At 43.9% G+C, this 14,708-nt stretch overlaps 1 protein-coding gene across 5 annotated transcripts in view; it reads left to right on the top strand.

The window, feature by feature from the left end:
• The window catches only part of MYLK3 (myosin light chain kinase 3), a 41,083-nt gene that overhangs the window by 16,928 nt on the left and 9,447 nt on the right, over nt 1–14,708 (top strand). For 3 of the 5 annotated variants that reach the window (XM_064723420.1, XM_064723419.1, XM_064723418.1), the window contains 7 exons: nt 6,082–6,147; nt 7,107–7,197; nt 8,454–8,880; nt 10,939–11,492; nt 12,651–12,756; nt 13,785–13,878; nt 14,164–14,273. In XM_064723420.1, coding sequence (XP_064579490.1) covers nt 6,082–6,147; nt 7,107–7,197; nt 8,454–8,880; nt 10,939–11,492; nt 12,651–12,756; nt 13,785–13,878; nt 14,164–14,273 — 1,448 coding nt within the window. Of the gene's footprint in view, nt 1–3,525; nt 4,049–6,081; nt 6,148–7,106; nt 7,198–8,453; nt 8,881–10,938; nt 11,493–12,650; nt 12,757–13,784; nt 13,879–14,163; nt 14,274–14,708 lie in introns of those variants that run through there. The other 2 variants (XM_064723416.1, XM_064723417.1) reach the window with 2 other exon arrangements.

Genomic DNA, 14,708 nt, shown 5'->3' on the forward strand with positions numbered 1-14,708 from the left:
AGTCAGACCTAGCAAGGAGGAATTGTAACTAAACTGCCATATGATAAATTTTCTCTGTTGCATCTGAATTTTTCTCTTTTTTCGTGACATCTCTCTCCCAGCTGGGAATGTGTGTGAGAGGTGTGAGCCAAAGAGGAATAAACTCGTCTCCCCCTTGAGAATAGAAATCTCTGTGGCACCATTGCTTCAAGGTCACTTGCAGTTGTGTTTCTCCAGCATGTGTGTTCTTTTCTCTGCCTTCCTGAGATACCTGATACCTTGGAGGTGTTTTAAAGGGATCAGAAAAGTTCATTTCAGTCCAGCAGACAATGGAATCAAGGCAGTTGCCTGCACACTCCAGATCCCAATGCTCATTTTTGTTACCTGGAAGAAATGAGCAGGAACCCACAAGGAGACCAATTGTCATCAGAAACTTTGTTCAGGTTACACCCAGACAATGATGGAGTCTTGTGGGTCTCCAGTTTGGGCAGTGCCTGAACATAACTGTGCTCTCTGGGACTTGTTCACACAGCACTCTGTAAATTTGGGGGCTGAAGATGAAGCACCCTGAGTTGTGGTGTCTAAGTGCAAAATGTCCTTGTAAGCAACAGCTCCTCACAAAGCAAAAGTGACCTTGATAGGCTGTGGCACTTGTAACAATGTTTTTTGTGGTCTCAGGCATTTTAGGATTTTTCCCTTATTTTTGGTAACTATTGAAAGGCTTGGGACTAGCAATGGAAATAAATACTCTCTGCAGGCTGCTCAAGCAAGATCTGAACACTGGGCACTGAGTCAATGCTCTGAACAACAATTGCCTGCTTTTGTAATTCAAAGCAAAAGGAATAAAAGGGGTTTTGCCAGTATTTGAGCATATTATCATTCTGAAGGCAAGACAAACTCTTAGACTTGCCAGAGCCATTTTTTTCTGGTGGTGTGTTTCCCAGTAGTGCAAAAGGAGAGAGAGTAGACGAGAAAATGAAAAGAATAAAGAATAGTTGACCTTAACTTTGTGACAGATGTTTAAAACTTTTTACTTTGGTCCAAATGAGGTTTTCTTCTCTGTCCTTCATCCCATCTGTAATTTTGCAGCTGCTTATGGAGGCCCAGTTTGATGTAAGGAGTATAATAGGTTAAACAGCTGTATCAGAGTAGGAGGCAGTTATGGCTGTATCTTCCCTGTTCCTCAGACAAAACTAGCAAGGAATGTTTGCTGCATGTTTTTAGCAAGAATTCTCCATAGAGCATTCTTTCAAACATCTCTCAGTGTACTGTGTGAGCAGTTGGGTGGTGAAATCTGTTCCAATGGCTGGAATACACAGTGCATGTTGCTGAATCCAGAGGAGAAAGGGATGGGATTTTATTCTTTTTTTTTTTTTGAAGCCCCACGTTTTGCTTTACACAACATTTACCACAGTGAGTGAGGAAGATTAAATCAGCAATTACATGAAAAATAACACTAGATAATAACAACTAGGCAGCAATCATGCTTTTTGCTCTCAGTTGTTAAATAACTAAGAGTGCAGCTCAAGGTTTTGCAGGACTCCTGTTTGCCCCCAAGCACAGCCAGTTGTGTTCCTGGTTGCACCTGCATTGTTTCCTGGCCCTGTGCTGTGCCTGGAATAACACACTCTTGGTGGCAGCTTGAGTTCTGTGAGTGCAGCTGGGGATGACTTTCTGTGGCTGAGCTTCCTTGTTGAAGTATCTCCTCTAAGTTGTCTGACTTTAAATACAACACTCTCATGACTCTACCCCTTTGTTCTTGTTCCTAACAGGACAACATTCAGCAGGTACTCTTGATTTAGTGAGTTATGTTGGTTGTTTTTATCTTTGTCACCAAGCATGTTTGTGGCTTGAAAGAATTAATTCTTTGGAGGCATTTGGCTAAAAGCTCTTGATTCTTTAACTGCAGTAGTAGAGTTGCAAGGCATTTACTGCCCATGGCCTAAACCTTCAAGGCAGAGCTGAATATTTTACTGTGTTGTATGGGATATCACAAAACTTACACCATTCTATCCCAGACCACTGGGAAAACCCCAGTGACTTTAAAATACCTTTTTGTTTAGAAGAAGTGACATGGCACAAAGTGCCAGGTTTTCTTCTCAAGTCATTGCTTGGTATTCAAACTCTTCTGTGAAGGTTATGAACAGTCCAAGGCTCACAGCTTTGGCTGTGTTTGGTAAAGCTGGTTATTTGCCTCTAAATGTCACAGAAACACCAGGTTGGCTATAATTACATGATGGCCTTGGTAGATGTAACACTTCTTTTAAAGTGTAAATAAAAAATCATATCTTACAGAAGTGGCAAGGATCCAATATTGTCTTGAGAGGGGAACTTTAATGCTGCTACTACTCTGTGGGAAGGGTTTTAATGTCTAGAATGTTCTGTGTCATACAGGAAATTCACTTTTAAGAGTGACATTTTCTTTCCATATACACTTTACAAGAAATGAGGAAGGGACTGGAGGCAGAGGGGTGCTGGGGATCCCAAAGGCTTTGCTGTGGTTCCATTGTTTCCCTCCCTGCTCAGCACTCAGCAGTGCAGAGGGACCCAGGAGAGCCAGACACAGTCGTGTGACAGGGTCACATCTGGCATGGGACAAACTGCTCTCTCTTGATGCCACAGTTCATCCTCTGTGGCAGAGAGCTGACTCCCCTTCTGTGTGCTGCTGTAAGGGTACATTCATTAATGTTTCTAAAGCATTCAGAGCTGTGGCACTGGAGCCTGTGCAGTGTGAAGTGACTTTTTCTGTTCTCTAGGGCCTGTAATTTGTATAGTAAATATGCTGTGATTCAGAAGTGAAAAGCAAATCAATACAAATCCTTTAAGATTTATGATTTAATAATTTAATTGCCAATAGTTAGACTAATTCTGCTGTGCCTTCATTATGATTTCTTTTTCTTGGTTCATTTTTATAACCTGGGAGAAAGATTTAATTTTAGAAGTTTCAGTTGACAAAGACCTGCTGGTGCTAGATATGTATTTCAGGTCATTGTCATTGTACTCTATTTTTAAATTCAAGTGCCAGCCAGCTGAAAGAGCACCCTGTGTCTATGCTGGGCGTTCTGCATCCGTGCTACAGAGCTGAATTCTTCCAAGCTTCAGCACAAGGCCAGCCAGTTCACTTTTATTTTTTCTCCTGTTTAATGAAGGGAAATGTTCTAGCACCTTTTCATTATCACAGAACTAAAACTGGTCATGAAAACAATCCCCCTCCCTCCAGAGGCCTGCGCTGGCATTGGCCATTGTTAAGATGCTTGCCTATCAACAGCCACTCGAGAAAGAATTTTAAATGGTTTTGTGACGTCAAGAAGGCACAAGAAAACACAGTCTGGTGCCAAATTGCCTCCATCACTGAAAGCACCCAGTAAGAAATAGATAACACAGAAATAAATCTTTTGTGCAGTAGCTATCTCACGATATGCTCTAGCGACTCCAGTAAGTGAGCTTGTCTGGTGTAGGAATAGCTGAAGAAAATGAACTTTCAGAGCCTCATTTTCTAATTTATGATTAATGCAAAGGCAGCCTAATCTGTCAGACTTCCTGCTGTCTGGACACAATGTCTGTGGGGAGCTTGGACCTCGCGCAGGGACACGCCCTGACCAAGTTTCAGCCTCCAAAAGTGAACAGTCTGAGTACGGTGGACAAAAAACTCTATCTCTTGAATGAGAAGATGGACAGACTGCTGCATTTCCAAGAAGACCTGACAGGCAAACTGCAGCAAGTGGACAGAGGCATTGCTGCTGTAGGAAATGGCATTAACAAGCTCACAGTGTCCCAGGCAGCTCCTGGTGGCACAGCTGCAGTGCAGGAGGGCCCGAAGGAACCGGACAGCGCTGCCCAGGCTGATGTGCAGAGCATGTGCTCAGAAGTGTTGAATTTGATGAAAGCTGCCCAGCTAGATGCCTCCAAGCATAAGGAGAGGCTGGCAAAAATAGAGAAAAGGGTCGATACCTTGGATAAAGTTATTACATTTGTGGGAGAAGTATTAAAAAATTCTAAAGTAGTGGATTTCATTCTCAAAGGCATTGTGCCCTGGAAGAAGGGGAGTCTGCTGGAAATCCCTCTTGAGGTTGGTTTAGTTTTACTGTTCTTCATTTCAGTTTATGACATAGCAGGTCTTTAGGCTCTCCTGTCAATCACTTGCATGATGTTTAATTCAAGTTTTCCTTTCTGTATTGCTGGCACAGGTTACTGCTGGGACCTTTGAAATTGCAAGGCTCTTAAGGCAGGGAGCAAGCTCAAAACAGTGTCTGAGGTTCGTGAAGGGTGCTGGGCAGTCCTGGAATGGCTGTGAGCAGGAGACTGCTACTGGAAAGGAAAATTCAGCTTCCACCAGTGCTGAAAGCTCAGCAATGTCACCCAAATCACTGACTGAATTGAGGCCCCAGTGAAAAGTACATACTAGAAGCTTTTGGGTTTTTTGAGGGAAGCTTCTACTTCCTTGTTCATTCACAAATTCTGAACACAGCACCAACTCTTGAGACCTGTGCTGGTTTATGGTCATGTTACTGAGCAGATTTACACATCCTTAGAGATCTTAGTTGTCTTTAGCTGCATTTTTGTGATGCAGCCATGACTTCATCAGCTCCATTGACATAATTCACTCCTGAAATCAAGTAGTTCTTGTGTTTGCAAGTTCCCAGACATCAGTTTCCAAGCATTTCTTAATTATTGAGGATAGTGGGCGAGGAATAGGCAAGAGCAGTACTTAGTTGATATGGTGTTTGAAAATAGATCAAGCTTGTTTTTTAACAGTTCCAGGCGTCTGGAATTAGTTCTAGGTAATGGGAGTTTCCAGTTTTCACTGTGGCTTCTACCCCACCATGGGAATGAAAGAGAGGAAAACTGCAAGGGCTGGAATATATTTATTCATTCCAGATCTCCATGTATGTGGAGATGTGATTGCAGTAAGAGAATTTAGCTCAAGTGAGAATGTCCATTGATATCTAATTCAAATATTTTTCACCAAAGCTGTAAAATCCTTTGATGAGGAAGTACATCTAACCCTTTAGAAGAACAGGGCAGTGTTTGATGGCAATGTACCTTTCCAAACTTTCAATGCTCTCCTGGTCTCCCTTTTTAAGTGCCAGAGGCTGATAAGTGAGCTGGCCTGTTAGGAGACAGGAGAATTTATAAAGTGCTTCCATTAGTGTTGAGAACAATAAATCATGCATTAGTTATCAACCTTAAATCGGGATAGAGATAAAGTTCAGTTCCAGCAGTTCCATCTTCAGTTCTGCAGGTTTTTGGAGAAATGGGCAAGTCTGATGTGTTTTGGGTAAGCTGTGCTATTACAGTCACTGCAAAATGCCTGGAGACAGATACTGTCCTTTGGTTCATTTTGTGGCTAGGCAGGTGCAGATTGGAGGTGGAATGACCTGCTGGTGACAAGCTGGTGGACTGGGAGGGGCTGGAGGTCTGTGTCCCAGGCTCCAAGCTGTGCCTTGGCTGGAGAACAGTCAGGGTGTAGTGGGCGAGCACCTCTATGGCAAATTTTGCAGTATGACCATCATTGTCCTCCTCCTTTGTTTCTGGTCACGAACACTTTTTGTAATTGGAGCATGAGGTCAGTTATAAAACCTTAGGTCCATCCTTTGATCCCAGACTGCTGAGTGATATGTGAACTGTCTCGAGTTGGTGAGGCTGTGGTGAACGTGACCTGGCTGGGAACTGTGCAGAGAGCACAGGTGAACAAATTACCTTGTGCTGAGCCATGTGCTAACTTGGGGCTGCATTTTGCAGCCTGTTCTGTGACAGCAGCACAGACCTGCCCACAGAGCTGCACAGTTACAGGGGGAGCACAGAAAAAGAACTTGCTGCCTGCTTGTTCCTGTTTTGCAGCCTTTGCTGTTTGTCCCAGGGCTCTGCTTATCCTGGGCTGGGAGTGGGGAGGTCCTGTTTGCATTTCTGGGTGAAGCTGTTTGTGACAGCATTCCAGGCATACCTTGGGAATGCTTATGGAAGAAGTTTTGAGGGGTTGGAGTCAACAAAAGGCTATGAATTGAGCTTCCTAGGTTCCAAACCTCTAACTTCTTACTTAAAAACCAGAAAAAATGCACCAGCATTAAACTGTCACTTACCCAAGGCTTTCTTTGCATGTAGGATTGTGCCAGAATAATGTTCACCCTGGTCATTGTTGCAGGTTTGCTTAGAGCTGTAATAAAAAGGGTAATGATTTTTTCCTACTTTTGCTCTTTGGGTGTTTTGGTTTTTTTGGAATGGGAGGTGGGGAGGCTCTGTTCAGTCTGTAGGGTTGGTGCATGAAATCCTTAACTGCTTTTACTAACAGGTGAAGGGCTGATGTGCAGCTGTAATCAGCTACCTGCAGAAATACTTTGTGTTGCTTATTTGCTTGTACAAATCAGGATAGGAGGCTAGATCATGACTAGATTTTTAACTGTATGTCAACCACAGGAAATATTATGTCTTTCCCTAATTTTGTGTAATGCTTTTTGCTACACAGAAGTCAGCTGTAATTTGGTTTCACATGTATTGCTGTCTGAGGTCTTTAGTGGTCCTGTTACAAAATATCCCTCCTCTCAAATTAATTGGGGGGAAAACACTGCTTAAAGATAAAAATCTGCTTCTGTTTTTAATCATTGTAAAGGTGACATGTGAAATATCAAGTGCATACACAAGAGTTGATCTAAAGCTAGATGTTCTTTTTTGGTACCACCTCTTATCAGGTCAAATAATGGAATTTTTAGGTACCTTGAGACAAATATGTTTTGACAAATGTATTCAGAAACATTACTTTTCATTCTGTCACCAGCCAAAAAGCAACAGATATACAGCATCATTTCTTTTTCTACTGTCTCATGTTTCACATGTCATACTTTTTAATCAGTGTGAGTAGAGATGACAGGAGGCAAAAACCCTGACAGTGAAAATTTTGGAAAGCAGTGAGCTAATGTATTAATCTGTTATGTTGTTTTAAAAGGATGCCTGCCTGCAAAGGCAGGGAGAGACTGGAGGAAAGAAGTAAACAGAGCACTGACTAATAATTCACAAGAGGTGTAACTCTCCATTTTTTCAGAGTCTGAATGCCTCCATAGCTGCAGGAACCTCATGGGAAATAGACACTCTTGGCTGCAACTGTAATTTTTGTGTTCCCTTGTCATTCTTAGGCCAAGGATAAGTCTGAGGAGAGTGGTGCAAAACCTAAGCATGTGCTTAGTAACAGAGGAACCCAGACTGAAAGCAAGAAGCCTCTGGAAGGTATGTATCACTCCAGGCATGCTGCAAGCTTTGACTCCAGAATGTGCAGCAGACAAACTGGAAATTAATAGCCTGCTATTTCCCACTACCTGAATTACTCAGATGTAACTGAGTAACTTTGCCCCTCAGTACTGGGAGAATGGAATTGTTCTCACTACCTTCACAAGATGATTTATCCCTAGGATCAAGCACCACAAAAAGCTAGAAGATACAGAAATTAAAAGGAGCACTTTTGTTTAGCTGAAGAGCTGGGGTTTTTTGAGTTGGGTTTCAGTGAACTGTATTCAGAGAGCAGAGCTTGTTTGGAGATACTGTGAAGATAGTGGCCCTATACATAGCAAACCCAACAAGTTCTTTTCCATTAATATCTCTGGAGCAGCCCTCCCTCTTCCCCCTCTCTGAAAAAGGGATGTGTTGACACTAGAATATCTTTTTTTGATCAGCAAGTTTCCCTGATGTGTCAGGGCCAGATTCCTATTTAGGGTGCATCTGTCAGGGCACTGCCCTGTTGCATCCACTGTCAGTGCCTGTGGAGCTGCAGCAGGGGTGAAGGTGATGTTGAGCAGGCCCTGTCATGCTGCTGTCTTCACAAATTGTCAGTGAATCCTTATGGGCAGTCCCCTTTTTAGCTTCATGGCTTTGGAAGTGACAAAAACAAAGCAAATGGTCACAATTCTGACCCAAAAGCTACAGAGACTTTTGAGCAAACCTTGCTTGCTGGTGATCTGGGCTTGCTGAATGTTAATAACCACAGCCATTGTCATGGGAAGGTGATGGGGAACCTTTTAATCCTTTTCTGCAAACTGCACGTGGGCTCTGTCTCGTGCCTCAGTGTCCCTTGGAGTCCTGCTGGGTTTGTCCCTACCCCCCTAACTGGGGAGAGGGGTGTGGATCAGGAGGGTCCTGCAGGATCTGCGGTGCCTTAAACTACCTGTTATATTTGCCCACAAAGTGATTCCAGGTTTTAGATACAATGAACTTGAGCCTTGCAGGTTTTTTGTTTGCTGTAAGGAATCCAAGTCCAATCTGTGGCACTGCTGGAAAGCACCAGAGCAGGTGAATCTTTGGTTTTAAGCCATGAGCATGAGTAGTAGCTCCAGCCTGATGGTGTAAGGATTTTAAACCTTCTGGGAGATTCATGCTATCTTTTGAAGTGTAACTCTGCAGGTTATTTTGAGAGGTGTGTTGCTTTATTCCTCCTCTGTTTCACCATGACTTTTGCCAAGGATAGTTTATTAATGGATTCTTTTATTCAGAGACAAAAAATGTGAAAAAGCTGGATGAAAACAAGGGAGCATGTGAGAAGGTGAACATTTCCAGTGCTGTAGCCCACAAAGCTGACTCCAAACCCCAGCTCAAAGACAGGACAGCCCAGCAGCAAGGGGCAGAAGGTGCTGGCAAAACACAGAGCTCTAAGAGCTGTCCACAGCAAAAGGACATCGATGTCAAAGCTGTGAATCAACACAATGGTCTTCCCTTCATACATCAAGATCCTGCAGGCAACCAGAGTGCTCCTGCTGAAGGCCAGAAGGGGGACAGAGCCCCAGGCCCTGCTGAGTGCCACAGGCAGCTCGTTCATCAGAAGCCTGGCAAGAATGAAAGCAAAGCTGCAGCGTCCCGGGAGGCTGCGCCCTCCACGTCCAGGGCCATATCTGACACGGGCTGTGAAGTGACACACACCAGGTAATGGCCTTGCTGGTGGCTTTCTGGGGGACCTGGGTTTTCCATGGGTTACAAGGGAGAAAAGGAAAGCCAGGCCATTAAAGGAGGCAGCTCCTGCCTGATGGGAGAGGAGGAGAGACCCTGCAGGGGTTAAGGCAGGAGGCTCAGGGGGCCCTGGGTGAAGTTCTGTGCAGCCCAGGGCTCAGGTGGGACAGAGGGGTTTGAGGTGGCAGCACTGACACAGAAAGGTGACCACCACAGAGGAGCTCAGGTAGTTATAAACCACTCACTCAAACCACTCATTCCCTCTCAGCTCCTTGGTTTCTATAGCCATGGGGGTGAAAGGAATTTGAGATATTTATTAGTGTACGACAAAACCAAAGAATTTGTGTTTGTTCTCCTTAGTGTTTTCAGTGTTTTGGTCACCTAAAGATTATTCATTTATTCTTCTCTATCAGGCTAATATTTTCCTCATATAGGTGTTTCATATAGGTATAGTCCATTTTCCTTTGGCTTATTTATCTGGAATTTTATTTTAATATCTTTTATTAAAAATTGTAAAAGCCCCCATGACAAAAACCAACAAAACCCCACAACCAAAAGACCTCTCCCAACTAAACCCAAACAAATGGAACTTCTGTGGCAGATTTTAACTGCCAGTGCCTCTCTGTCTGGGTGGGTGGCTGTAAAGTGGTTTATATGTGTGTGTGAGGGTGACAGACACTCATCCATACACACCCACATATGTATGTATGATTTTGGGTGGAGAAATGTATGTATGACTTTGGGTGGGGAATTCCTCCATTGTTCCTGGGTACAAATGTGGTGTCTGAGCCCCAGGTTTGGTTTGGGGATGAGGGAGGCCAGCAGGCAAGAGGGAGTAAACCCCAGGGGCAGCTGCAGCCCAGCATTGTCATGGTTTGGAGTGAGAAGTCACATGAGGGTGGTAAACACCTCTCTGAAATGGATGCAGCTCTAATGAAGTTTGTAAGCCCACACAGAGGCATCAGAGGAACATTGTGTTCCCCTGCCTGGAGAAGTGCCCGAGAGTCCCACTGAGCTCAGGCTTGTCTCGATAGCAGAGGAAGTGTTTGCTCAGAGCTGCCTTCAGCTGCTCTCCCAGCTCACACCACAGCAGCACCAGGTGCTAAAGGTGCAGAAAATCAGACATTTCACACTCTTGTTTTAAGAAAGCAGAAACATTTTCTTTTAGAACATCTTTTGTAATGAGGTTGCTCCAGTGGAAGAGGCAATTACCTTTGTGAAAATGAGGTCTGTTCTCTCCCAGACATCAGAAGCTGGCTTCATTTGCCATTGTATAAAATCTCCTTTATAACTTCACAAGTTTCAATTCAGCCTTGGTCAAATCAGACTGCTCATGACATTGGAGCTGTAACAGTTGACTCAAACATTATCACTCAAATGTCTTTGATAGAGTTTAGGAACACAGAGAATTGGTTCTGACCTGCACTCTTTTTAGGCAACACAAGAGGGAAAAAACACATTAAACTTTTCCAGTAGTTAAAATGCCAAGGAAAATAGTATTGCTGGAGTGAGAGAGTTTATCAAAACTAGATTTTTAAGAGAAGGCTGTGGAAAGAATGCTATCCCATCAGAAGACCCAAACCCAGATGGCTGAGTGTGCAGGTCAGCCAGCTGGAAGAGGACACAAGCCATCAGATTTGTAGAGCCATGTGAGCAGGCAGCCATTTAGCTAATCAGCCTGTCATTTGTGCAGGCAATCACTATCTGAGTGGTGTTTTGTTAGACCAACTGTAATAATTGCAAAAAGTGGGTAAGTTTTCAAATGTGGGATTAACTCTTTGCAGGGTGAGACATTTTGTTCAGCTGAAGGGCAGACATGTAGAGAGAGGAGGACACAGAGAAAGAGCCAGCATGATTTTTGGTGCTCTCCCCTTAGTGTTTGTGGGTCATTCCCAGCAAGATTGGTACAGTTAGGTTTTATCCACACTATAGAAATGTATGGGTTTGGAAACAGATTTTTCTTCCCCCCACAAAGTTGCAAAAACCAGGCAAGCCACCTGCATCAATATCAAATGTCTCCTGTTTGCTCTGCAGGATATCCATCAGTGTACATATGACCGACATGAAAGAAAAGATTGAGATGGCCAAGGAGGGAAATGTAAGTGACAGCAGAGGTAAAAGTTCCAAAGTGAAATCCACACCAGCAGACTTGAAAGGAGTCAAACAGCAGCCTGACAAATTAAAACTTCAACAGAGTACTAAAAACATCAGCTCCAAGCCAGATTCAGAAGTTAAAGGGGACAATAAGCAAAACGAACTTGCACCTCAAACAGGGAAGCAAAAGCCATTCCTGAGCAAGCCCAAACCAGGTGAAAAAGCTGAAGAGAAATCAGAATTAAAATGTGAGCCCATAACCTCACAGAATACCTCTGCAAAGGAGCCTGTGAAAGATGCAGGGGTAAAAGTGAAAGTCCATCAAGAAACAGCAAAAGCAGAAAAATCTCCAGCAGATACCAAGTCTGAGAGGAGGGGATCTGAGACTGCAGGGGGAAGCAGACATGATGCTCAGCAGGGTACAGGAGAGGCACCAGAGAAAACCAAGTCTCTGGCAGCTGTCAGAGCTCTTCCCACTCAAGGAGAAATCATTGGTAAGTTGCTCACAGCTACTCTTGAAACTTGTACATTGAGGATTTTTGCTATTCCTGCCTGTTATACAGACAAGCAAGAGCACGAGCAGTGCTCAGTAGAACACCCATGTCTTACACTTCAAGGGCTTTTTGCATTGGGTACCTTTGACTATGTGAATAACAATTCACAGATTCTTTTAATAGTAAAGTGTGTTTTGGGGAAAAATAATTTAAAATAAAATAGCATGAAGTGTATGTGTGATGAGAAGTACAAGAATTTTGAAAAAATCCATTTTCTTTAGATGCAGCATTTGTTCCTTCAGATAGAAGGTGCAAACCAAGCATACTTCAGCAACTATGGAGATCCAGAGCACAGAAAGTACTGCAGGAAATGTTTCTTGTTGTGGCCTGTTGTGTTATTGGCCAGGATCTCTGGGTTCCTGAGGGAACACTGTGTTGCTTTGTCTCAGGGAATGCTCTGTCCTGGCAGCACATGTGTGTGTATGTTGCAGAGTGTACAGACATGGGCAGATGACCTGACTTCTCTGGCTTTCTGAGCAGGGGCTAGAGATGAGTTGAATACATGTTAAATTGCAGCCTGAAATACCTGGAGATTAATTATAAAATTGCTTTCAATGGGGGACATAAAAAATGGGTTTAATGAAGCTTTACCCTAGAAAACCTTGGACATTAAGTGATCACAGTTAACTAATTTAGCTTACCACAAACAGACTAAACTTAGTGTTTGTAATGCTAATAATTGCACCTTTAATTTGGAAACTGTCTGCAAGACTCTTGCTGCTAAGAGAAACCCAATGATTTTATCAATCACTGTCCTCATTCCTCAGTGCTGTGTATTTTTGCTGGTTTTTCTGGCTGTCATGTAACAATTAAAAGATAAGTGTAATTTGTTTCAAACTTTCAGGTAGTATTTTCTGGTGGCCCTTTCTGTTAATGCATAAACTAAGATGATGGTCTCCTGAAGGTGTCCAGTTAAAAAAAACAGAGTGGAGGTTCAGGAGGTGGGATGCCGATCTCAGCTCCGGGACTGTGATCCTTGTCTGTACAAGGGATTTAGCAGTGAAAGCCCCTCACAGCCGAGGGATGCAGTCCCTGGTGTGAGGAGAGGAGCAGGGCAGTGGGAGTGCAGCAGTGTCAGAGCAGATGTGTCCCCTGCAGATGACAGCCCCTCTCCTCCAGCCCCGTTCGAGCACCGCGTGGTGAGCGTCCGGCAAGCCGAGGTGACCGCCAGCTACTCCGTGTGCCGGCACCAGGTGCTGGGCGGGTAAGTGTGCCTGGCCCCGTGCTCTGGGGCCCTGCAGCTGCCCCCGAGGGCTGGCTGGGAGGGACACACAGGGGGTGGGTTCATCCTGGAGCCCTTTAGGTGATCACAGCTGCTCCTGCATCAAGGATGTCCCTTAGATGGATGGTTTCTGCCCCAGCCCCATGTTCATGTGCCTCACTGCCATCCTGGTGACTGTTCTTTTCATTTGTTTTAATAATCCTGGCCTCAGTGTTGTGGAAAGAACCTGTACCCCTAAGGCACACAAGATTCAGAGCATTTGAAAAGTCAGCAAAGCCCATTAGGCCAGGCAGCTTCCAATTTTTATTTTTTTTTCTGTGCTGAGCTGCACATTAAAGAAAACTAAGGAAGAATTATAATTATTTTGACCTTATGTTTAGTTTTCACTCATAGGAAGTCTGCAGCTGCTTCAGCTTTTGTATTCCTGTATCCTTACTTATGTGACAAGAAGGCTTGATTTACACATTGATCCACATACAAATATGGCTTAATAAGTATAAGCAATGTGATGCAACACCAGGGAAGATGGTGGTGAGGAATCATCCCAAGGGGCATTAACATATCTGCATGACATGGGGGAGAATTTACAGCATGCCAGAAATGCAGGCTGTGGAGTGGCTACAGTTACTGGTCTTATGGTCATTTAAAAAGTTCTGGGATCAGGACAGAAATATCCTTGTTAATAGACCCACTAACATATCCCTGAAGGACAGCAAGGGGGTCCAGTTACAGAAGGGAGCCAGAGCATGGCCAGGCCATCATACCTCAGCGGGACCAGTGGGGTTTAATATTTTAATGTAAGCACTGAACAACTGGCTGGAAAGATAAACCTAATCCTTCATAAGCTGAGAGAAAGAGGAGCTCCATGCTGCTGGCCACCCGACCCCGTTCACTTTGTCCTGGGCTATTTTTGCTCATGATAAGAATAGTTCCAGGAGAGGTTTCTGTGCTGAGCTGCTTTCCCATCTTTCTTTCCCATTTTCCCATCATCTTTTCCTTGGCATCCACAGGGGGCGTTTTGGGCAGGTCCACAAGTGCACGGAAATATCGACGGGGCTCAACCTGGCAGCCAAAATCATCAAAGTGAAAGGAGCCAAAGAGAAGGTAACCCCACTGCTGGGAGCTCTGCCCCTGCCCTCCCTGCCAGGGCCAGCACCACTGCCCCCAGCTGCCCATGAGGGGCAGCTCATCCTTGGGTACCATCAAATGCTGCAAAATCTTGGGCTTGCTGGGACTCTTCATCATCTCCTGTGTTCATGATCCAACCCCCAGTCCCCTTGAGATCTGTGCTGTAGCTGTTGGGCTTTATAAATAATAATTCTGTTTTGGTATGGTGGAATTCAAGGAGTGTATTTTGCTCATTTTTTGTTACTTTGTTATTTTTTTCAGGAGGAAGTAAAAAATGAAATTAACATCATGAACCAGTTAAATCACGTGAATCTGATCCAGCTTTATGATGCTTTTGAAGCAAAAAATAACATCACTTTGATAATGGAATAGTAAGTTTAAATGATCTCAGGAATTGTCAGATGTCTGGGTTTTCTCAGGTCGCTAAAGCAAATAGGGAGGGATAATTCTGAGCTGTTAAGAAGTGAGTGGTTTCCCAGCCTAAGAGAGAGTTGATCTCACTTTCAGAAGGAAAAAAACCAATGTTTTAAAGGTAATTTCTTCAGGTTAAAAGCTTGTCAGAGCTTTATCCCTGAATAATTTTCTCTTCTGTGCAGAATTAAGTTCAGCTGTCAGCTCATGTGAAACAGCTTTCAGTTTGAGAAGTTCCATTTAGTAAATTTTGTAGGTTGAAGACTTATTTTCCCATGACTAGTAAAATGAGAGAACAACAGACACTGTAGTACTCCCTGTAAGTTCTCCAGGTCCCATAGGATCCCCAGGTCATGTGGGTTTGGGTTTGACATGTATGCCCCAAATACTAGTGC

Source organism: Zonotrichia leucophrys, chromosome 11 (genome assembly GCF_028769735.1).
Source record: "Zonotrichia leucophrys gambelii isolate GWCS_2022_RI chromosome 11, RI_Zleu_2.0, whole genome shotgun sequence".
In the NCBI taxonomy this organism is placed as follows: Eukaryota; Metazoa; Chordata; class Aves; order Passeriformes; family Passerellidae; genus Zonotrichia; species Zonotrichia leucophrys.